This window comes from Cololabis saira, chromosome 12 (genome assembly GCF_033807715.1).
Source record: "Cololabis saira isolate AMF1-May2022 chromosome 12, fColSai1.1, whole genome shotgun sequence".
NCBI classification, from domain to species: Eukaryota; Metazoa; Chordata; class Actinopteri; order Beloniformes; family Belonidae; genus Cololabis; species Cololabis saira.
This window is the reverse complement of record NC_084598.1, coordinates 8,818,501-8,840,995: the sequence shown is the minus strand read 5'-3', so window position 1 is coordinate 8,840,995 and position 22,495 is coordinate 8,818,501. Positions and strand designations below refer to the sequence as shown.

At 41.7% G+C, this 22,495-nt stretch overlaps 1 protein-coding gene across 4 annotated transcripts; it reads left to right on the top strand.

Annotated features, from left to right (window-relative positions):
• Positions 1-612: 612 nt before the first annotated feature.
• nol9 (nucleolar protein 9) lies at positions 613-20,668 on the top strand. Of its 4 annotated transcripts, none has more exons than XM_061734731.1 (13): positions 613-741; positions 2,970-3,480; positions 4,691-4,901; positions 5,663-5,793; positions 5,878-6,013; positions 6,851-6,947; positions 7,881-7,978; positions 9,016-9,183; positions 9,275-9,527; positions 10,872-10,986; positions 15,632-15,806; positions 18,664-18,797; positions 20,206-20,668. In XM_061734731.1, the coding sequence occupies exons 2-13, from the start codon at positions 3,013-3,015 to the stop codon at positions 20,323-20,325; spliced, it is 2,106 nt and encodes a 701-aa protein (XP_061590715.1). In that variant the 5' UTR covers positions 613-741; positions 2,970-3,012; the 3' UTR covers positions 20,326-20,668. The 4 variants fall into 4 exon arrangements, with proteins under 4 accessions (XP_061590715.1, XP_061590712.1, XP_061590714.1 ...); XM_061734728.1 differs by having other exon boundaries at positions 613-790; XM_061734730.1 differs by having other exon boundaries at positions 613-823.
• The last annotated feature ends 1,827 nt before the right edge of the window (positions 20,669-22,495 follow it).

Sequence of the window (22,495 nt, the reverse complement as noted above, 5' to 3'; positions counted from 1 at the left end):
CAAATAAACATAATATACTTATAAAGTATATTTATTGATTTCAAAGGGTCAGACAGTCATGAATTTAACATTACAGAAATATGCACCCTCTTTTAAACACCACCCAAAACATGGAACACACTCTCCACACAGACAAACCAAAGTAGAAAAGTAACAAAAAATAACCGTAAATAAAAATAAACAAATAAATAAAATAAAATAAAAATATATATAAAATAATAATAATTTAAAATAAATAAAGATACAGAGAAGAATGAAAAAAGAAATTAAATGAGAGGGAGAAAAAGAAAAAAAGTGGGGATAAAACTTAAAGAGCTAAATGGCGAACCTACACAAAAAATAATAATAAATATGAATATTAATATAAGTAAATATTAATATTAAGATAAGTAACAAGTTAATAAATAAGTAATGGGAACCCTGTTTTAATCAATTGCAAAAGCAATGTGCACAAATTATGTTTGTAAAATGATTCGTTTTGAATCACATCACCCCTGAAAAGACTATAGTCGACCATCTACATAGTTTCTATATTGGATCGGCCGGGAGGACGCTCCGTTGCCTGACAACGTGATTACACCGAGCAGCCGCGCGTCCCCCCGGCTGATCCACTCCAGGAGCAGCGCAGTCTGAGCGTGGTTCCCACGCCGAGCCCGCTAGCCCGCTAGCTGCTGTCGGAACACCTGTCTGGTGCTTCCAGAGGCTTTAATGAAGTATAAACTTCACCCAGCAGCGACTCAGGTGACCAAGGGGCTGCGGACTCCAGCAGCTCTGCAGCTCTTCCCCTCAGGTGGGCTGAGCTTTATCCACCAGCTGCACTAACGTGGGTTAGTTAGCCGCTAACAGTGGCACTAAAGTATTATATATGTGGGCTGGAAGTTTAGGGTTTATGATGACGATTATCTAGCTCATTTTTTAATGTATTTGATTGGTGTATTTGTAGATCAGCCTGGCGTGTTTAGCAGCACAGCGAGTGTGTAAGGCTGCAGTGTGTGTTAAGGCTGATTTATGGTTCCGCGTTAAATCGACGGCGTAGGGTACGCGGCGACGCACACAGTACCGTGCGCGTCGCCGCGTACGCTACGCCGTAGGCTCTGCGCAGAACCATAAATCAGCCTTTACAAGGTTCCTACGGGGGCTTGAAATCCTTGAAAGTGCTTGACTTTCAATGTTGTGTTTTCAAGGCCTGAAAAATGCTTGAATTTTAGTTTAACTGCTTGAAAGTGCTTGAAATTATAACTCTGTGTCCTTCACAAAATTGGGATCAGACTGTATAGTTTAGTAGAGAAGTTCAATAGAGAAATAAAATCAGTAAGATGAAACATAATTAGATGTTTACAGCACGATACAATGTACATAATTGTGATAAAAAGCGGAAAAAATAATGAGTGTACAGGACTGTCTCAGAAAATTAGAATATTGTGATAAAGTTCTTTATTTTCTGTAATGCAATTTATAAAAAAAAAAAAAAAAAAAAAAAAAGTCATACATTCTGGATTCGTTACAAATCAACTGAAATATTGCAAGCCTTTTATTTTAATATTTCTGATTATGGTTTACAGTTTAAGATTCCCAGAATATTCAAATTTTTTTAGATAGGATATTTGAGTTTTCTTAAAGGTATTGTGACATCATTTTTAACATGCTTTTAACACTATTAAAAGTCTTGGCCAACATCCCTCAAATGTGTCTAAAAGAGTGTAACAAGAAAAACTTCACTCTAGTAATCTTTTCCTGGCTTTTTATTACAGTGTTTTTTTGCGCCGTGAAAAATGCTTCCTTTCCCCCCTTTCCTGTCAATCATTGCTCCGCTCCTCCTCCAAACCTCCTCCTCCTCCAGCCATATGCTCAGCGACAGGCGAAGCATGCACGGAAAAGCAGGAGGGCGAACCACAGCAAACAATCATAAAAACAAAGGCATGCAAGCAGCAGTGTCCTCTTGTCTTAAGTCCAGTCAGTGGCCGCGGGTCTTCTTAGCAGTTTTCCTCCGGTGATTAGAACAAAAGAGGCTCTACAGCTCCGTGTTAAGCCTCATTTATGGTTCCGCGTTAAATCGACGCAGAGCCAACGCTGTAGGGTTCAGCGTATGGTGCACGTCGCCGCGTAACCCTACGCCGTAGGCTCTGCGTCGGTGTAACGCGGAACCATAAATCAGCCTTTATGGTGCACTGGAGAGGAGAGGAGGCAGGGAGCTGGGTGGAGGGGGCGGTGATTTAGCGGATCGTTACGTAACGATCCGCCACCAAACCAGGTGCGCCGTTTTTGCACAGTTATGCGGAAAATCCCAGAAAGCACACAATACACTGAATGTTAAAAGTTCGTTGTTTTTTGGGTGTAATTGATGTCAAGACACCCAACAAAACACAAAAAATCAAGAAAAATGTGTTTTTCATGTCACAATCCCTTTAAGCTGTAAGCCAGTGTTTCTCAATCCTGGTCCTCGTGGGCCCCTGTCCTGCATGTTCTAGATGTTTCCCTGCACCAACACACCTGATTCTAATTAATGGTCCTAATTAGCTTGTCACCAAGGTCTGCACAGCTCTGTTGATGACACAGGTACTTGTATCACGGTGTGCTGAAGCAGGGTAGCATCTAAAACATGCAGGACAGGGGCCCATGAGGACCAGGATTGAGAAACACTGCTGTAAGCCATGATCAGCAATATTAAAATAACAAAAGGCTTGCAATATTTCAGTTGATTTGTAATGAATCCAGAATGTATGACATTTTTGCATTACAGAAAAATAAAGCTTTATCACAATATTCTAATTTTCGGAGACAGTCCTGTATTATATTTGTTCTTTAATGGTTTTTTGTGTCTTTTTTAATTGCATTGTAATTTTTAATTGACCCCAGGAAGAATGGCCGTGATTAATGGGGATCTACAATAAATAAATAAATACATGGAAACTACTGGGTTTGGTATTGTTCAGTCTTCCAGCTTCTAACACCTCCCCTCCTCTCTGCAGGCTCCCTGGCTGGTTTTTCTGACCACGTATTGATGCCAGGACCATGAAGGTGACCAAGCCCACGCAGGCCAGGAGCAGATCCCAGAAGTGGAAGGACGTGAGGGCGCAGCGATGCCGGCCGCCCGGCAAGCCCGCCGAGCTGGGCTCCAGTCCCGCCCTGCTCAGGGTGGCCATGGAGCACCAGGCGTCCGCCAAGAAAAAACCCGCCGTCAAGAGGCTGAAGAGCAAAGCAAAAACTGTTTCTGAGCGCAAAATGATTTCTACTGAATCTGGATCGAAGAAATCCCGCGCCCAGACTAACGGGGGCTCCGTATTTCCCCTGGACGACGTCACGGAGGACCTGCAGGACCTGAAGGAGTGTTCCCGGGCCCTCAACGGGAACAACGGGCTGCAGAGCCCCGGTACCGGGGACGAGGTCCTGCTGGGTCGCCTGGAGGGAGAAGCGCTGCATCACTGTGCACAGAGGGACGATCGGCAAAACTGCGCAGTTCTGGTCATGCAAGAAGATCAGGTAAGCTTCTTAAAGGGGATTATTATGGCATCTAATACCTATTTTAAACAGGCCTTAGTAGTAGTAGTTTATTTTGTTTTGGTCATTTACATTAAAGATATTTGCATATACAAACAGTATATGTATAAACACAGGTGTGTGTGTGTGTGTATATATATATATATATATATATATATATATATATATATATATATATATACACACAAACACACACACATTTCTTCTTTTTTTTAGACCAAAAAGGTATAGGCGCCTCATGGCTTATTTTGCCTATCCTTTTCAACAAAAGGCAGACGGAAAAGGAAAAAAAAAAGTTGCTAATAAGAAGAAAACAAAACGAAAGAACAAAACAAAGAAAATGAACAAAGAAGAAAATAAATGTGGTCAGTCACTCACGATTGAGGACAGCATAATTTAGACAGTTGGATATTTAAGCAATAGCTTGTCATAATAAATATATAGTTGGTAATAATGAAGGTATAGTTTCTGTTAGTGTATCAAGATAATTTATATTAGTGTTCTATATTTATCTATTATTTTAGATTTATAATTTTTTTTAAATTTGTAAATTGAGCTGCTTTTTTTTAGTTCCTCATCCAGGCAGTTCCACAGTTTCACCCCTTCGACACTGATACATCTTGACATTTTATTTGTTCTTGGTCATTTGGCCTTGAATGTCTTAAAAACAAGCTTTTGATAGTTTTTGCTAAATAAATTAGAAATTCAGCCTCTGGGCCATGTCTTTATCCTTACCGTTTCTAACCTCATTATCTATGCAGGATTCTGAGTGGGCGGGGCTATGATAATGAGGCTCTGTGCTGATTGGCTGCATGAATGACGTGATACACCGCTACGAAAAAATGGCGGAAGCTCCGGCCGGTGGAGTTAGTTGTTGTTGTTCCGGCCAGAGTTAGTTGTGGGTGTGGTTTCATGCATCGCTCCTGTCGTTACGTAACGACGGGAGCAGAATCTGAGCGGCTCGTAGATCCACATCACACTGGACGGCTCATCCGGGCGGCTGTACAGACACTGCAGAATTTGGTTGCTTTCCTCCTTCTCTGAGTTGGCAGGCTGAGGGGAGACCACTTTATATATGTTAAAGCAAGAAAAAACCTGTTTTTCATAATAGGTCTCCTTTAAAGTTTGAGTGGAGTAAACTGATGTCAAAGCAATAACTCACATTAGTGATTGTTACTTCATTTTCCTGCAGACCCTGTGTTTCCGTGGGAAGTGCTTTCTGACGTGTCTCTATGGTCGCGTAGAAGTGATGGGATTCACGATTGAAGAGGGCCAGAAGTCGTACCCCCTCTTCTCCCCGGCCTCACACTGTCCCCTCACCGTCAGGGCCATGGAAACCTCTGATTACAGCAGGGAGGACCGAACCGAGGCTCTGCACGTCCTCCAGAAGTATCTCCCATCAGGTACACGGCTCATTTCTCTATTTCCGGCTGAGAATAGGTGTAAGTACGGTGGCCGAGACCCGCCATTGCTGAAAATAAAAGTAACGCTGCAAACAGAATCAAACACTGCTGCAAATAAAAGAAACACTGAAAATATAAAGAAACCCCGCTCCAAATAAAATAAAAACGACGCAAATAAAAAAGCCACAACGGAAGTGAATTACCGGGGACTATTTTTGCCATAGCGACGTTGAACACTAACCTTTTCACTTATTTTGTCGTTCGTTGTTCTTCTTATTCCTCGCTCTTCTTATTTCTTCCTTTTCACTTACGTCCTCTTTGTCTTCTTCTTCTCCTCTCACGAAAAAAACACTGGTGCATCAGCAAAAATAGTCCCCGGTAATTCACTTCCGTTGTGGTTTTTTTATTTGCGTCGTTTTTCTTTTGTTATTTGCAGCAGCGTTTATTTTATTTGCAGCGGGTTTCTTTATATTTGCAGCGGGTTTCTTTATATTTGCAGCGGGGTTTCTTTATATTTGCAGCGTTTCTTTTATTTGCAGTGGCTTTTGTTTTTATTTGCAGCGTTTATTTGCAGCAGCGTTTATTTTTATTTGCAGCGTTTCTTTCATTTGCAGCGGCGTTTGTTTCCGTTTGCAGCTTTACTTTATTTATTTACTTTATTTTCAGCAATGGCGGGTCTCGGCCACCATAGTTTGACTCAATATTGTGCTGCTTTTGCAAAAAAAAAAACAAGAAAGAAAAACTTTTGTGTTTCTTCCCAGCATCACGGAAGAAGCTGTTAAAGAAAATCACATCAACATCCTCGGTCATTCTACTGGAACCAATAGAGTCGTCTCTGACTCGCTATCTGTCCAGCTTTACCGACCTAAGTGAATTGTTCAGCCCCACTGTGGTGAGTCTGCAGGTTTCCATGGTGACGGGACATCTCCACGTTCAGCCACATGAAGCCATAGCTTTTCTTGTTGTGTGATTTTAGGGGGAGCTCATGTCGGCTGTTCTGGACACTCCGCTCAACGGTTTGGGGGTGATTCCCCTGGCCAGCGCCATTGAAGGCCTGAAGATATCCAGGAGCTGCAGAGAGGCCTTCAACGCCGTGGTCAGCGCCTGCAGAGGTCAGAACCCCCGTCACTGGTTTACTAGCCTGGACCTGGGGACACGGGGATTACATGGCTGAACAAATGGGGAAATGTACGGAAGAGTATTAGGGCCAGGCAGGAGGAAAATACAAATCAAATTTTAGAGGAGGAAGATTTTTTTTTTTCATTATGCACTTCGAGAAAAAAGTCAAATGTCGAGATTAATGTTGAAGTACAATTTTGAGAAAAAAGTCGAAATGTTGTGAAAAAAGTTGAAATGTCGAGAAAAAAGTCGAAATGTTGAGAAAAAAGTCGAAATGTCGAGATTATTGTTGTACAATTTTGAGAAAAAAGTCGAAATGTCGAGAAAATCGTCGAAATGTTGTGAAAAAAGTCGAAATGTCGAGATTAATGTTGAAGTACAATTTTGAGAAAAATGTTGAGAAAAAAGTCAAAATTTCGTGAATAAAGTTGAAATGTTTTTAATTTTGACTTTATTCTTGAAATTGTATTTCAACATATATCTCGACATTTCGACTTTTTTCTCGACATTTCGACTTTTTTCTAAAAGTGCATAATAAAAAAAAATCTTCCCCTCTCAAATATTTTTTCTCCTGCATGGCCGTAATACTCTTCCGTAGAAATGCCATGTTTTTGTGAAACCCTTTAATGTTTTTGTGTTGTGAGGATCCGGTCCTGATGGGCCGGGGCCTCTTGCCAGAGGAGAGAGTCTAGGAAGAGAGGGCTTTGCCGTGATGCTGGCTGCTCGTCTCCCGGTCCTAGAATCCAACCCTGTACATATTACACGCGCTCAAACAACTGCATAAACAGATTTGCAAGGAGCCTGACTGGAAACCCGCGTTTCATCCCCAGGAGACATGGATGGTTGTGCCGTCATCCTCGTGTGCGGGACAAAGAATGTGGGCAAGTCGACGTTTATCCGTGTGCTCATCAATACCCTATTGAATCAGTAAGTTCTTACAAAAAAACACACTTTCTTTGGTTTATATAACTTTCCATCCTAGGGCTGGGGATCGATTCAGATGTCAAGAATTGATTCGATTCACATACTTAAGATTCAGAATTGATTATCATGATTCGATTAGATTCCAATATTGATGTGGGTTAGTGTTATTAAAGCTGTTTTTTCAGCTGTTGCATGAATTATATGACTGTAGTTATGCAACATATTAATACTAGTATTATATTGAGATTCAACAGCAAGTATTGGCAGCTAATGATGCTGTAAGGACCAATCACCTCCCAGAATGCTGATAGAACTGCTTTCAGAAACATCATGTGGGTCAGAATTATCAAACAGATCCAGGGAGGAAACAGAGACGGATGAAATCCGTTTTATTTTTTCCATTTTCTGTCTATTTCGGTTTTTCAGTTTTGAGAATTTGGTTTTTAGCATTTTATGCAAATGTAACCTCAAGACAGTATATAAAGTAATGAAATATAGACAATTTCTGCAATTATAACTGAAAACTTTAATGTTTTCATACTTTTAAGTATATTTAAAGGCAAAAACATGGCACCAGTTATTGTCGAGTCCAACAAAACATCCCTCTTTTGGGCATAAACAAAAAAATTCCAAAAGTTGTAATATACCCGTAATGATGAAAAAAAAAAATTTAAATCGATCTTTAGACATACGAATCGATTTTTAGGAATTAATATGAGAATCGATTTAGAATCGGAAAATCAATTTTTTTTTTTTTTTCAACACATCCTCCAAGTGCTGAAGCTTTTATTGGATGAGTTTTTACTGCGTTGCTGTTTTATTCTATTAATCGTTTCTTCATTGTACGTGATCACAATCAGAGTGCATTTATACTTTATATCGTTAAGCTTTGGCTGTAGTCATGACGACCCCAGGATAACCCGTCTCTGTTTGCAGCACTGCCAGCGTGGACTACCTGGAAGGCGACCTGGGTCAGACAGAATTCACTCCTGCCGGTTGTCTGTCTCTGTCGACTGTCAGAGAACCACTTTTGGGTATGTTTGATCTTTTTCTCTCACTGATCTGCACGTTTTCTTTTTGTTTTCAATGATTTAGTAGTATTTAAATGTTGATATTTCAGATTCTGTGCCGAGCACACCAGAGTTCACACCCTCCTCTGTGTGTTTTTCACATCACAATATGAATACGTTGATCAAGCCATTGGTTGGCTTCGCTTAACCTCGTCAAAATATGGAACAAAACATTTTACCGTTTCCTGGGAAAAAAACAAACTATCTGTAAACAAATATTTGCACTTGAATTGTGAATTCTGTTGTTCTGGACGACTGAAAATATAAGTTACTTCTCAATACATCATCCACTTTGCTCCCAGTCAAATAGAAGTCCTAGCACATGTTTTCCTTTCTTATAGACAGGCTCAGTGTTGTGTGTTTGTGTGTAAATTGAAATTTGAAATATACAGGACTGTCTCAGAAAATTAGAATATTGTGATAAAGTCCTTTATTTTCTGTAATGCAAAAATGTCATACATTCTGGATTCATTACAAATCAACTGAAATATTGCAAGCCTTTTATTATTTTAATATCGCTGATCATGGCTTACAGTTTAGGAAAACTCAAATATCCTATCTCAAAAAATTTGAATATTCTGGGAATCTTAATCTTAAACTGTAAACCATAATCAGCTATATTAAAATAATAAAAGGCTTGCAATATTTCAGTTGATTTGTAATGAATCCAGAATGTATGACATTTCATACATTCTGACATCCACAACACGTATCGTGACGTTTTTGTATCGCGAAATTTCGTGGCATGATATATTATTACATCCCTACCAAATATTCGGGTTATAAAAGGAGTAACCCAGGGGTCATATTCCGCTTTTTAAAAACCCGAATATTAGAAAATTCCGGTTATTCAAAGGGGTTAATGGTGTTTACATGGCCGTGCGCAACCGGGTTATTGTTAATATTCAGGTTAGACAAAGGTTATTGATGCATGGAAACGTAGTCAGTAACTGAACCCCCCCCAGCCTCCTCAGTTTTCTCAACCCTGCGCTGTTTTCCAGGTCCTCCCTTCACACACCAGCACACTCCGGAGCACATGATCTACTACGGCCAGTCGTCCTGCGAGGCCGACCCGGACCGTTACCTGGAGTCTCTCAAGTCCCTGTGGCATCGCCGGCCCCAAATCAGAGAGACGCCCATCGTCATCAACACCATGGGCTGGGTCAAAGGTCAGCTCCCCCCCCCTCCCTCTGTGACAGCTCTGAAACAATACGGAGAACTTCAGGTAGACGCCAACGTGTGTTTCTTCCCTGTCCGTAGGATTTGGACTGCAGCTGCTGGTGGACATGATCCGCCTGCTCCCCGTCTCGCACGTCGTCCAGCTGGGTCACAGCGGCGTCACCCAGTGTCCCGCTCTCAGCCCGGAGTTCCTCAGGACGGCGCGGGGCTTCCAGACGCATCCCCCGGCCCAGACGGCGCTGGACGAGTTCACGGAGAGTCACTGCCCCCCCAGAAACTACTCCCACCTCATCGTGCAGTCAGAGTTTCAAGGTGTTGCACGGCAAGGGACAGCGTAAGTGCAGGATATGTTTTCATCAGCGTGGAGGTTAATAAAGTATTGTATTTACAGGACTGTCTCAGAAAATTAGAATATTGTGATAAAGTTCTTTATTTTCTGTAATGCAATTTAAAAAAAAAAAAAAAAAAAAAAAAAAAAATAATTAATGTCATACATTCTGGATTCATTACAAATCAACTGAAATATTACAAGCCTTTTATTATTTTAAAATTGCTGATTATGGCTTACAGCTTAAGATTCCCAGAATATTCTAATTTTTTGAGATAGGATATTTGAGTTTTCTTAAGCTGTAAGCCATGATCAGCTATATTAAAATAATAAAAGGCTTGCAATATTTCAGTTGATTTGTAATGAATCCAGAATGTATGACATTTTTGTTTTTGTAATTGCATTACAGAAAATCACAATATTCTAATTTTCTGTGACAGTCCTGTAGTGCTGTCAGGCGATTTAAAAAAATTTATATAATTAATTACAGGATTTATAATTAATTAATTGCATTTTAATCTCATATCTGCTAAAGGTCCCCAAATAAAGAATTTTAATTCTAGGACATTACAAAATTGCAGTGCATGACTAATCAATTGAATAGACTAAGAAGAGAAGATTTGAAATCCACATTTTTATTGGTGAAGTGTGTTTCATAAATGAAATTCAAAAGAAAAAATATGTTCCTGTTCAGTTGGTCGTGTATCTGTGCACGTTGGCCTGGGGGAGTGGTTTTAACACGGTTTGGTTATGACACCATTCCTCCCTGATCGTCTTCCACGATTGAAATTGTCCTGCAATCAGCAGCAACCTACTTTGTGATTGAGTTTGTCTGTTTTTCTGTCGTGGCTTTGCTCATTCTTTCCCCAGATTCTGCAAGCGTGTGTTGGTGAAGTGAGCTCACGCTAGTAGTACTAGTACCTGTAACGTTTACAGTGGAACTTGTCCGGACATGTTTAGCGTTTAAATGATAATTCAGGCTGGAGCAGCTCCGCTGATAGGAACATTCTTTTTTACAAAATGTACAAATCACCGCGTTCTTGTTGATAGTCCCGTCTTCTTTCTTTTTATACATAAACTTGCCGTTCAAAGGCCCTAGCAAAGATTTGCTGAGTCTCCCCTGAGTCGTCCAGGTCTGTCACTGCTTTGTTAGTTTGACTAGCAGCAGGAGGGAAGTGACCTGCCAAGTGGCCTACGGGTCCCTCAATGGGACAAATTTAAAATGCCACTCATAATTAATTGTGTTCATTTTCATAACACGTTAATTAGCAGTGTAATTAATTAATCTAATTAAAGTGCTAAACTGACAGTCCTAATTGTATTGTATTGAATGTGTTGCTGTGTTTCCAGGAAGCACCAGCGCTCTAATGAGCAGAGGGAGCTGACCCTGCTGGCCTACCTGAGTCAGCTGCAGGCACCTGAACCCGGGCCGGTCCGGCCTCTGCACAGCCTCACTCCATACCAGGTAGAACACAAACACACCTCTTCTTTATTCATGACTTTATTTCATGACATTAATTAAAAGAAAAGCAAAACAGTTCAATATAATTACACAGGGAATAAAGTTCTCTGTCTCTAGACGGATTTCCGTCAGTTGGAAAATGAGTTGAAAAAAAGAAAGAACAAAAAAACATTTGCATGTGCGTTTTGTTGTGGTACAGTTTAGACTATCCAATGAAATCATGTTAGGCATTAAACTGACGCTGTTGTAAACCAATAAAGCTGCCAGAGCCTTGGTATTAGCCAATCAGAAACAGAGGGGGCGACTCTGGACGCAAGCAAACTGACAATAATAAAACTGCTCAAAATCACCTTCCTCCTATAAAATGCTATTGGTCTCTAGGATTTAAATAGTGTTGGTTAAAGTTACACCTTAAATGCTGTATTAGAAAACAGAAGGGCTAATACAGTATTTAACTTTTTTACTTTACACTGGAAGTGACCGCACGATAGAAAAGGGGCCACTCCTAGGGCTGGGCGATATATCGAGATTTTAATATATATCGACATATTTTCAAACGCGAAATGGTACGAGACAATATCGTTTATATCGATTTTAAAAAATATATATATATTTTTTTTTTTTTTTTTTTTTTTTTTTTTACCTTGTCTGCACACATATTATTGATTGATACCATGACGGTAGAAACCAAAAGTGTATATATGTGCATTATTACTATATGTAATATATACATATATATACGCACACATATGCGTACACATACATAAATATACACATACAAACCCAGTGTTTTTTTTTTTTTTTTTTTTTTTTTTGTTTGTTTTTTGGGGGGGGGAGGGGGTGGGGGGGGGGGCGACGACATCCACTGCCAATCCAGGAAGCAGGAACACACGGAGACACACGTCAAGCACTGGAAATCTGCAACAAAAAACCACAAACAAAGCACGAAACCGGCACGGAGCCAACCAAAACACGAACAGCAATCGACCTAAATCTTGAGATCTGATCGCAGTCTGAGCTAAGCTATCGCTACCGCTACCTAAACCCAAAAACTAGAGAGCCAGCATGCAGGTGAACAAGCCAGTGTGTATGTCTATGTGTGTGTGTGTGTATGTATATGATCATGCGTGTGTGTGTGTGTGTGTGTGTGTGTGTGTGTGTGTGTGTGTGTGTGTGTGTGTGTGTGTGTGTGTGTGTGTGCATGTGACTAAATGACTATATGTGTGTGTGTGTGTGTGTGTGTGTGTGTGTGTGTGTGTGTGTGTGTGTGTGTGTGTGTGTGTGTGTGTGTGTGTGTGTGTGTGTGTAATAAACCAAACAAAGCTCCACCTGAAGTGTATCTATAGTGGGGGAGGGGGGGGAGCGACCCCGCCACCCGCGAGACCAGAGGCCGACAAGGAAGAGCCCGGAACCCAGGCCACCGGCAAACCCCACAGAGGGGAGAAGTAGGAGGGAGGCAACCCACCGCCTGCGAGGCCCCCCCCCCGCCCGGCGGCGGCCGAGGGGGCCCGCGGGCGGGGCCCCCACGGCGCGGAAAGAAGCAGCCAGGGATCCCGCGGCGGCGGACCGCGACCCAGGCAATCCCCGGCCACCCGGTCCGGGCCGGACACGCGGCCAGGAGGCCCTCACCCTTCAGGCCAACGACCCCCACCCGGCAGGGGGCCAGCCTGCCCGGAGAGACAGAGCCGCCCCGGCCGCCGACGCGGGCAGGCGCACCCGTCCCCCACGAAAGTGGCCCTCCAAGACCAGAGGGGCGCCCCGCCGTAGAGGCAGCTGGGGGGACCGGAGACGGGCCCGGAGAGAGGGAACCCCCCAACAAGGCGACACCCGCGCAGGCCCGACAACGGAGGGCCCCAGACCCAGGCATCCCATTCATTCATCCATTCACCTATCCGATACCTATACTAATAATAATATAATATACTATACATAATAATAATAATAATAATAATAATACTAATAATAATAATAATAATAATAATAACCATCTTTGTATAATATAATATTGATAAATTATTAAGTTTTTGATGTCCTGCCAATGGAGGCTCAAATCCTCCATGGCAGGACCCTTCCATACCGCATTCTCACCGACACAGACATACAATCACGCACCGTTTCCCCCTCCCCGGGGGGGTCCAGCACCGCCAGAAGGCACCCCAGGCTGCACGGCGGGCCCCGCCAGGCCCGGGTAACCCGACCCACCCGTCCGAGGCCCAGGCCGGTGAGGGAACGCGGGTGATGTGGGACCCCCTCCCGCCCCTTGTGTTGAGTGCATGTGATTAATGCCATAAAAACAGGGAGGAGGGAGGGCCAAGCATCGATTGACACCGACCCCCCCCCCCCCTCCCGAACTACGTGTCCTTGTCAAGTGTATTTATAAAGTGTTGAATGTGCAGTGTCTAGTTTGCTGTTAAAACCGTGAGGCGGGGAGTGCCGGGCCACGCGGGACAGTGCCCCCCACGACCCGGACCCCCCGCCTTTCGCCTATGTGCGTATGAATCGTGTAGGGGGGGGCAAGAGGGGGAGCGGAGGCCGAAGCCAGGAGGCAGGACCAGCAAAGCTGGCCCTGATAAGACACCCGCGTCCCCCCACCGGCCATCCAGTAGACGGGGGCCGGCCCCCCGAGCCGGGCCAGGGCCCCACCGTACCTCCACGGGCGCCCCCGGAGCCGCCGGAGCCCCCAGACGGAGGGGGAAACGGTCCAACATCCTCCCATTCATACTGACAACATAAGACATAGATACCTGGGAATGGCGCCACCCCGCCGCCGCGCCCGCCCGTGCACCCCCCAGTCAGGGGAGGCCCGATCTCCGGACCCGGCCCCACCCCCCCCCGAGGCCACCCCGGCGGACACCCCAAGGGTCACGGAGTCCCCACATCCGCAGGGGCACTTGGCCCCCGCCCAGCGACGGAGGACCAAGGCAGCAATGCCCCCCCAGCGCAGACAGCCACCCCCCACCCAGGCAGGACCGGGCCCTCCGGGTGGGACCCCCACGTCCACGGCCCAGCCCCCCCCAGGAGGCCCGGAGACGCCCAAGCCACCGCCCCCCGCCCGAGCCCTCCCCAGCCACCCCCCCCACCGCCATGAGGTACCCCCCCCCACAGGCCCCCAAGGCCCCCACCGGCCAGGGACAGGACCCCGCGGCCCCACCCACCGCCCCCCAGGGGCCACCAGAGGCCCGCGCCCCAGACCCCCCAAGCCGACCCCCAACCCCAAGGGCTACGAGATCACCCCCCCCCCCCGCCCCCACTAGGTAACGAGGCCAATAATCGGGGACCACAGAGAGTGCAATTCAGCCGAGTGTTGTTCAGTGGAGGCAGACATTATCTCACTACTAATATGATCTGATAAAAGATTCCTAAAATGGTTAATACATAAACTGGATTTTTGTTTCCAATTTACTAGAATGGTTTTCTTTGCGATACATAAGGCAGTGAGAACCCGGTGTGTCCAATTAGGATCTATTTGAGTGTCTCCCAGGTGACCTAATATACACACCGTGGGGCACACTGGGATTCTGTGGTCGATCCATGTGGATAAATCCTCACAAATCTCCTTCCAGAACCTCTGTACCGGTGTACAGAACCATAAAGCATGCATATAATTATCTGGGGTGTTCTCTGTGCACTGTGAACAGATATTAGAGGTGACAAAGCCCATCTGGAACATCCTTTGTCCAGTATAATGTATTCTATGAAGAACTTTATACTGTATAAGTTGTAAGTTTGGGTTTTTAGTCATAGTAAACGTATTTAAGCATATTTGTGACCAAGAAAGCTGGTCGGTATTCAGAGAGAGATCCGCCTCCCCCTCCTTTTTTTTTTTTTTTTAATGATTTTGATATAGCTTATTTTGTGACAAATTGACTTGAATGTTTTATTTGAGATTTGCACAAATGTTTTGTTATTTGCACAACTGTCCACCTCAGTGGAAAAGTCTGCCTGTTACTGTCTACATTGTATTAATTGCACAGTGTATTTTAATTTAATTGTTATGCAGGAAAGGGATATTTGTTTTATTTTATTCAAGAAGCATTTTTATTCTATATATGCAGGCAGTTTATTTTTATTTCATTTGTTATACATTTTGATATTGTGCAGACCTCTGTTAATAAAGGAACCTGTGTGACATTTGGCACGAGGCTTTGTATTAAAACTGACTGTTTTTTTTTAAGGGTTTGCCTCAGAAAAAAATGAAGCTAACAGAGATGCTATGCTATAATGCTTTGGGGGAAACCCCGATAATGGCACAGAAAAAATATCGATATATATCGAGTATCACCATTGAGCTAGAAAATATCGAGATATAACTTTTGGTCCATATCGCCAGCCCTAGTTTCAATTAATGTAATAATAAAAAAAAAACAAAAACAAAAAATTACTCAAAAAAAAAAAACACTTTCCAATAAACGTTTTCCTTGTTTTTCCTGTGAATGATTTTAGAGGCATAGAGATTCAGTGATTCTAGTGATTTACCACTAATCTCCCTCATAAAAATGTTAAGATTTTGTATAATATACAGTATATATTATATGGATATTCTGCTTGAATTTCCCCAGAAAACATCCAACTCTTGTATGTATGTGTTTGTGGACGTATTGAATGCTGAAGTTAGGGGTGAACGGTGCTGACGGTTGTCTCCTGACAGGTGCCTTGTTCGGCCGTGGCGTTGGGCGTGATCCACTGCGACGTGGTGCCGGGTCACATGCTGTACGCTGCCAACGCCAGCCTGGTGGCTCTGTGCTGCGTGACGGAGAAGGTCCCGAGTAAAGGAGGCCCCCTGCTGCTGTCCCAGGCCCCCGTCTGCCCCTGCGTGGGCTTCGGTACGGATCCTGCCCCACCTCATTCAGTTTAAACTCTGGCTTCCCCTGCTCTTTTTCTCTCTCCATTTCTGGGTTGCAACACCGAACATTGGAATACTTTTTGATTAGTGATGCACCAAAATGAAAATTTGTGGCCGAAACCAAAAATAATAATAAACACTTGGCCGAAAACCGAATAACATAGCGAACATGGTTCTTCGCAGTTTTTCATTTATTTTGCCAATTTTTTCATCATCTTTGAGCTTACAGGACTGTCTCAGAAAATTAGAATATTGTGATAAAGCTCTTTATTTTCTGTAATGCAAAAATGTCATACATTCTGGATTCATTACAAATCAACTGAAATATTGCAAGCCTTTTATTATTTTAATATTGCTGATCATGGCTTACAGCGTAAGAAAACTTAAATATCCTATCTCAAAAAATTTGAATATTCTGGGAATCTTAATCTTAAACTGTAAACCATAATCAGCAATATTAAAATAATAAAAGGCTTGCAATATTTCAGTTGATTTGTAATGAATCCAGAATGTATGACATTTTTGTTTTTTTAATTGTATTACAGAAAATAGAACTTTATCACAATATTCTAATTTTCTGAGACAGTCCTGTACATTTGATGATGTTCAAAATACAGAAAGGCCATAAAGCACAACACATACACAGATATATGTTCTTCTATTTACTTTTAATGGCTTATGCATAAACAAATGTTTGTTTTGGAAAAAGCCAGCTATATTAAAAATCCACATTTATTTAGTTACCATTCAATACTAGATGTCTCTGTGATCATATGTTAGCTTCATTACCAAACTAGAGCTGTTTGCGAGGCGTGTTGAGTCTAACCAAGATTTCCAAACCGCCAGATCTTTCACAAACGTGGCTCTCTGCTGACTTGAGCTGAAGTCATAACGCTCTAGGGCACGTCATGCTCAGGGTTTCAGATCAGATTGCCTGTAGAATCCTTCACTGTATCATTTTGTGATCATATCTTGGATAAAATCAGCCTTTGAATTTCATCCGACGGACCAAACTAAAAGCACTTGATTGTTGTTTAAGAAACATGAAATCGTTGAGTGACTCAATGACATAACTCACTCATAATCCTAAAAAAATGAGTACATTTTCACACAGATTTTAGTTTCCACATTTAATTAGAATACAGCTGTGGTGATGTCGATGGTTGCGTAGCCTTTGTGCAATGGTTCCCAGACCACAGTCTGTCAGGAATGAGGCAATTTTGGAAAAAGAATCGTCAGGAGAGGAACGGCTGGCTACACGTGCCGAGCAGAGGAATGTCTGCAGATTAGTGACGCTGAAGGACGCAGTCGTCTACAGTAAAACTGTTTTCATATTCTGTGAAAGCAGCATCAACCAAACCAAATCCACGGTGACTGATGTATCAAACGCTGTTTGAAAGAAGTCAATAAATCATGACTTGAAAGATTGTCATGGTGAGAGGGGAAGTGGGCACGAGAGCTGGACATGTTTTGATATGTGATGCAGCAGTTAAATAATAATATTAATAATAATTAATTAGTTAGTAGGAGAGTCCTGCAGCTCACGCCAGCAGTTTGGATGTGAGATCAGGATTAAAGAGACGAGTAACAGCAGCAGCTTCTTGTGAGAATGAGGAAGAGTTTGGAGGTTGTGAAGCATCCTGTTACGTACAAATGAATCTGAATGATTGCTGGTGTGTTTTACTGGCAGTTAAAGGTCTGTGTGACTGGTCACATTACTCGTTTCGTTTCGTTTTCGTTTATTTCGAACATGTAAAAAAGACAAGAAAACAAATAGAGGTGTGCATTCCACCACATAAAGAAAAAAACCAACATCAAAACACATATTTCAAGTTACATGTTCGAAAAGGAGTGTGAGGAAGTATAAACGTATTTAATCCCACCCCCTTTCCACAACTAAACATAAAATATATGTATGTATTTATTTTTTATACTATACACTAATTTGTATAAATATATATCATTTTTACAAAAATAACCAGTTTAATACAAGATGTAAGCTCTCTCATAAATATAATATAACTATGATATAAATATAATACGTATGTCTAAGTATATAAACATACAAAGACAACATGACACAATACCAGAACACACACAGCTGGTGATCTTTAAACACAGTCTTCACTTTTATACCTCAAATAAACCTTTTCTTTATATTTCTTCTTAAATTGTTTTATGTTTGTACATTCTTTTAACTCTAAATTCAAACCATTCCACAGTTTAATTCCACAAACTGATACACACACTTTTTTGTTGTAAGAATAGTGAGTTAGTGTGATCTCCATATCCAGCCTCATGAATGTATCGTATTGCTCTTTTGAAGTTTGAGTAATGAGTGTAACCTGGTTTTATAGTTATTGCCCCAAATTTCTGCACAGTAAGTGAAATATGGAAGAACTAGTGACCAGTAAAGAATGTGGACGGCCCTGTAATCCAAAACCTGTTTTGCTCTGTTAAAGTACTGCAATGCTCTTTGAAACTTTGTTTTGTACATGCTTAATAGGAGATTTCCAGCTAATTTGATCATCCATTATTACTCCAAGAAATCTCCTGAAATGTTCCTAACTCACAAATACATTTATTTATTTTTTTGTCTGAAAGCAGCAATTCTTTCTACTGTAGCCCAGAAGGAACAATAAATACTCTGGACTCTCCTATAGCCAACAGGTTCTCCCAATTTAGGCTTAATTTGCAGCGTCATCAGTAGATCTGAGTAAATCCTTCATACTGATTACCTTTTATTTGGCTCCCAGGCATAGTGTTAGCATTTTAGGTGATGTTTTTGGTTTTGTAATTGTATAAACTTCACCGCTGTCCGTGTTCATGTCCTCTAGGTGTTGTTCGAGGTGTCGACACGGCCAGAGGCCTCTACTTCCTGCTGACTCCCGTCGACCCCGCCGTGCTCAGGAAGGTCAACTGCCTCCTCCTGGGAGAGATTTCACTGCCTTCATGCGTCCTCACAACACAGGTCAGACACTGCTGAGCACCACGTTTTTCAATACAGTAATCCCCAGTTTTTGGCTGGGGTTACGTTCCAAAAAGAACCTGTGATAAGTGAAATCCGCGAAGTAACAACCTTTTTTTTTTTTACAATTATTATACAAGGTTTCAAATTGCGATCAGCCCCACCGCGACCCGATTAATTGAATTTGAACGGGAGGAAATGAAAAATGATTATGAAAAAAAATACAATAAGTCCAGTAGGACAGATTGTGACTGGTGCGTATTTCACTGCTCTTCTGATGCTGCTGCATCCTGACTCTGTAACGTCTTTTTCCTCTAAAGAGAGAAGAGATCTTTTAAAAGCGCTTTATAAATAAAATGTATTATTATTATTAAAGTCCGTGGTGCAGGTGTGTTTTTTTTCCAGAGAAGAACATACTTATGGGTCATTGTCGCTCTTTTTCCTTCTGGGCAAAAAGATTCTTAGAAACCGACATGCCACCATGGATTATATCTGAGACTGTAATGAACGATTCATCAAAGGCTCCCGTTCTTGAGCTGCTGCTGAAGCTCATTGGCCGTTCTCAGCTTGTTGCTAAGCAACCAACGTTATTGACACAGGAAGTGAAGAGAAGCAGGGAGACTGTTTAGCCAATCAGAACGCAGAACACGATGCACAATGTAAATCCGTGAAGCAGCGAGACGTGAAAGGTGAACGGCGTTCTTGCCAGGGATTACTGTATTCCAGATCAGTCAGTGACTATGTTTACATGCAGTCAAAATTCGGGTTATTGCTAATTTTCCGGTTACTGAAACATTCGGAATATTCCGTTTACATGCTAATTAATCATTCGGGATATCTGGATCAAACCAGCGCCGCACGGAGAACATCATGGTGCCATTACCGTAATTTCCGCTTCTTCTTCCTGTATCCAAATTCAAAACAAACACTGCTTCGCGGAACTTTTCGCTCACCTTCTTTTAAATCTTGCTATCCCGGTACTTTCTACCGTCTACAAATGCAGAAATGTTCAATCCTTCATTACATTTATGAAGTGATTAGTCTCCTCCTGGTCTTGCGTTTCTCTGTGTTTATAAGAACTTCCTGGACTCAAAAGACCAGGATTCCTTGTGAACAGAGCATGTGCAGAAAACAAATTCATGTTCCATTTGATGGGGATATTCCGTTTGGCGTTTACATGACCCAATATTCAGGTTTTAAAAGGAGTAACCCAGGGGTCATATTGGGGTTTTTAAAAACCGGAATATGAGCAAATTCGGGTTATTCAAAGGGGTTATTGGTGTTTACATGGCTGTGGAAATTCGGGTTATTGCCAATATTCTGGTTTTAAAAGGGTTATTGATGCATGGAAACACAGTCAGTGATGCATCTTTCTCCGTCCTGGTTCTGACTCCTCCTGTCTGTGTTCCAGCCGGGCTTTGAAGGGGAGATGCCCTACGTCACGGCGGACTACAGCTTCGATCTGACCGGAGCAGGGAAGCTGCGGGTCTTCAAGGGGCTGTCGAGGCCCAGCCAAGCAGGAGGGCAGTGACGTCCGGACGCCACACAACTTCACTGCCCTTTCCATCTCTCGTCTTAATCAGACCGGCCAGCACCGGCCTGTGAATGTGCAGAAATGAGTTTGGACTCTGCAGGAAGAACTGGCTGCCCCTTTGCCCAGCTTCTTTTTTTTTTTTTTTAACAAACTTGAGGCTCTCGAAATGTCTCCCAGCCTGTTACTGTACAAACATTGGGGGGCCCTGGGGAAGAGTTTCTGTGTCTGACATGGACAGCAGCGTCATCCAGTACCTTGTAATTAAAGCTTTTGTTTGAAGTCGCTTCTTTGTTGGTTACATTCCATAACTGTCATATTAAACCCACGACACCTTTGTTAAGACTTGCTTCTTCCTTGCTTCGTATCAGCGATGTCACTGGTGCTCGGTAGGGCTGGGGATCCATTCACATTCTTAAGATTCACAATCCATTATCACGTTTTGATTCGATTCGATTCCGATATCAATTTGGGTTAGTGTTATTAAAACTGTTTTTTTCAGCTGTTGCATGAATTAAATGACTGTAGTTATACAACATATAACAAGTATTATATTGAGATCCAACAGCAAGTATTGCAGCTAATGATGCTGTAAGGACCAATCAGCTCCCAGAATGCTGATATACAGGACTGTCTCAGAAAATTAGAATATTGTGATAAAGTTCTTTATTTTCTGTAATGCAATTTAAAAAAAAAAAAAAAAAAAAAAAAAAAATGTCATACATTCTGGATTCATTACAAATCAACTGGAATATTGCAAGCCTTTTATTATTTTAATATTGCTGATCATGGATTACAGTTTAAGATTAAGATTCCCAGAATATTCAAATTTTTTGAGTTAGGATATTTGAGTTTTCTTAAACTGTAAGCCATGATCAGCAATATTAAAACAATAAAAGGCTTGCAATATTTCAGTTGATTTGTAATGAATCCAGAATGTATGACATTTTTGTTTTTGTAATTGCATTACAGAAAATCACAATATTCTAATTTTCTGAGACAGTCCTGTAACTGCTTTCAGAAACATTGTGTGGGTCAGAATTACCAAACAGATCCACAGCAGCAAACAGAGATGGATGAAATCTTAGTTTTATTTTTTCCCATTTATGAGAATTTGGTTTTTAGCATTTTATGCAAATATAACCCCAAGACAGTATATAAAATACAAAGAATGTGGGCAAGTCGACGTTTATCCGTGTGCTCATCAATACCCTATTGAATCAGTAAGTTCTTACAAAAAAAACACACTTTCTTTGGTTTATATAACTGTCCATCCTAGCGCTGGGGATCGATTCAAATGTCAAGAATCGATTCGATTCCCATTCTTAAGATTCAGAATTGATTATCATGATTCGATTAGATTCCAATATTGATGTGGGTTAGTGTTATTAAAGCTGTTTTTTCAGCTGTTGCATGAATTATATGACTGTAGTTCTGCAACATATTAATACAAGTATTATATTGAGATTCAACAGCAAGTATTGGCAGCTAATGATTCTGTAAGGACCAATCACCTCCCAGAATGCTGATAGAACTGCTTTCAGAAACATCGTGGGGCAGAATTACCAAACAGATCCAGGGAGGAAACAGAGACGGATGAAATCGGTTTTATTTTTTCCATTTTCGGTCTATTTCGGTTTTTCAGTTTTGAGAATTTGGTTTTTAGCATTTTATGCAAATATAACCCCAAGACAGTATATAAAGTAATGAAATATAGACAATATATGCAATTATAACTGAAAACTTTAATGTTTTCATACCTTTACACATATTTAAAGGCAAAAACATGGCACTAGTTATTCTCGTGTCCAACAAAATGTTTCTTTTTTGGGCATAAACAAAAAAATATCAAAAGTTGCAATGTAATGATGAAAAAAAAATCGATCTTTAGACATGAATCGATTTAGAATCGGAAAATCACAACACAGGCCTAGTGGTTGGTGTTACTGGGAGGACAGTATAGTCCCTGGTGCACAAAGTGATGATAGCAAGTCCACAGCACAAGGGAAGCCTGTAGGAGGAGGCTGTTATTTCAGCCTGGGTTTTTATTCATATTTTATTAGGCAAGGCAAGTTTATTTGTATAGCACAATTCAACACAAGGTAATTCAAAGTGCTTTCCATCAACATTACAAGCGGCAAGACACAATTAAACAGAAAATAACAAATAA

What these genes read in the sequence shown, in the direction of transcription:
- nol9 (XM_061734731.1), top strand. Translation starts at nt 3,013, where the DNA reads ATGAAGGTGACCAAGCCCACGCAGGCCAGGAGCAGATCCCAGAAGTGG. An exon ending in GTTGCACGGCAAGGGACAGC is followed by an intron (nt 9,528 to 10,871) that starts GTAAGTGCAGGA and finishes CTGTGTTTCCAG; the next exon opens with GAAGCACCAGCGCTCTAATG. An exon ending in CTGCCCCTGCGTGGGCTTCG is followed by an intron (nt 15,807 to 18,663) that starts GTACGGATCCTG and finishes CATGTCCTCTAG; the next exon opens with GTGTTGTTCGAGGTGTCGAC.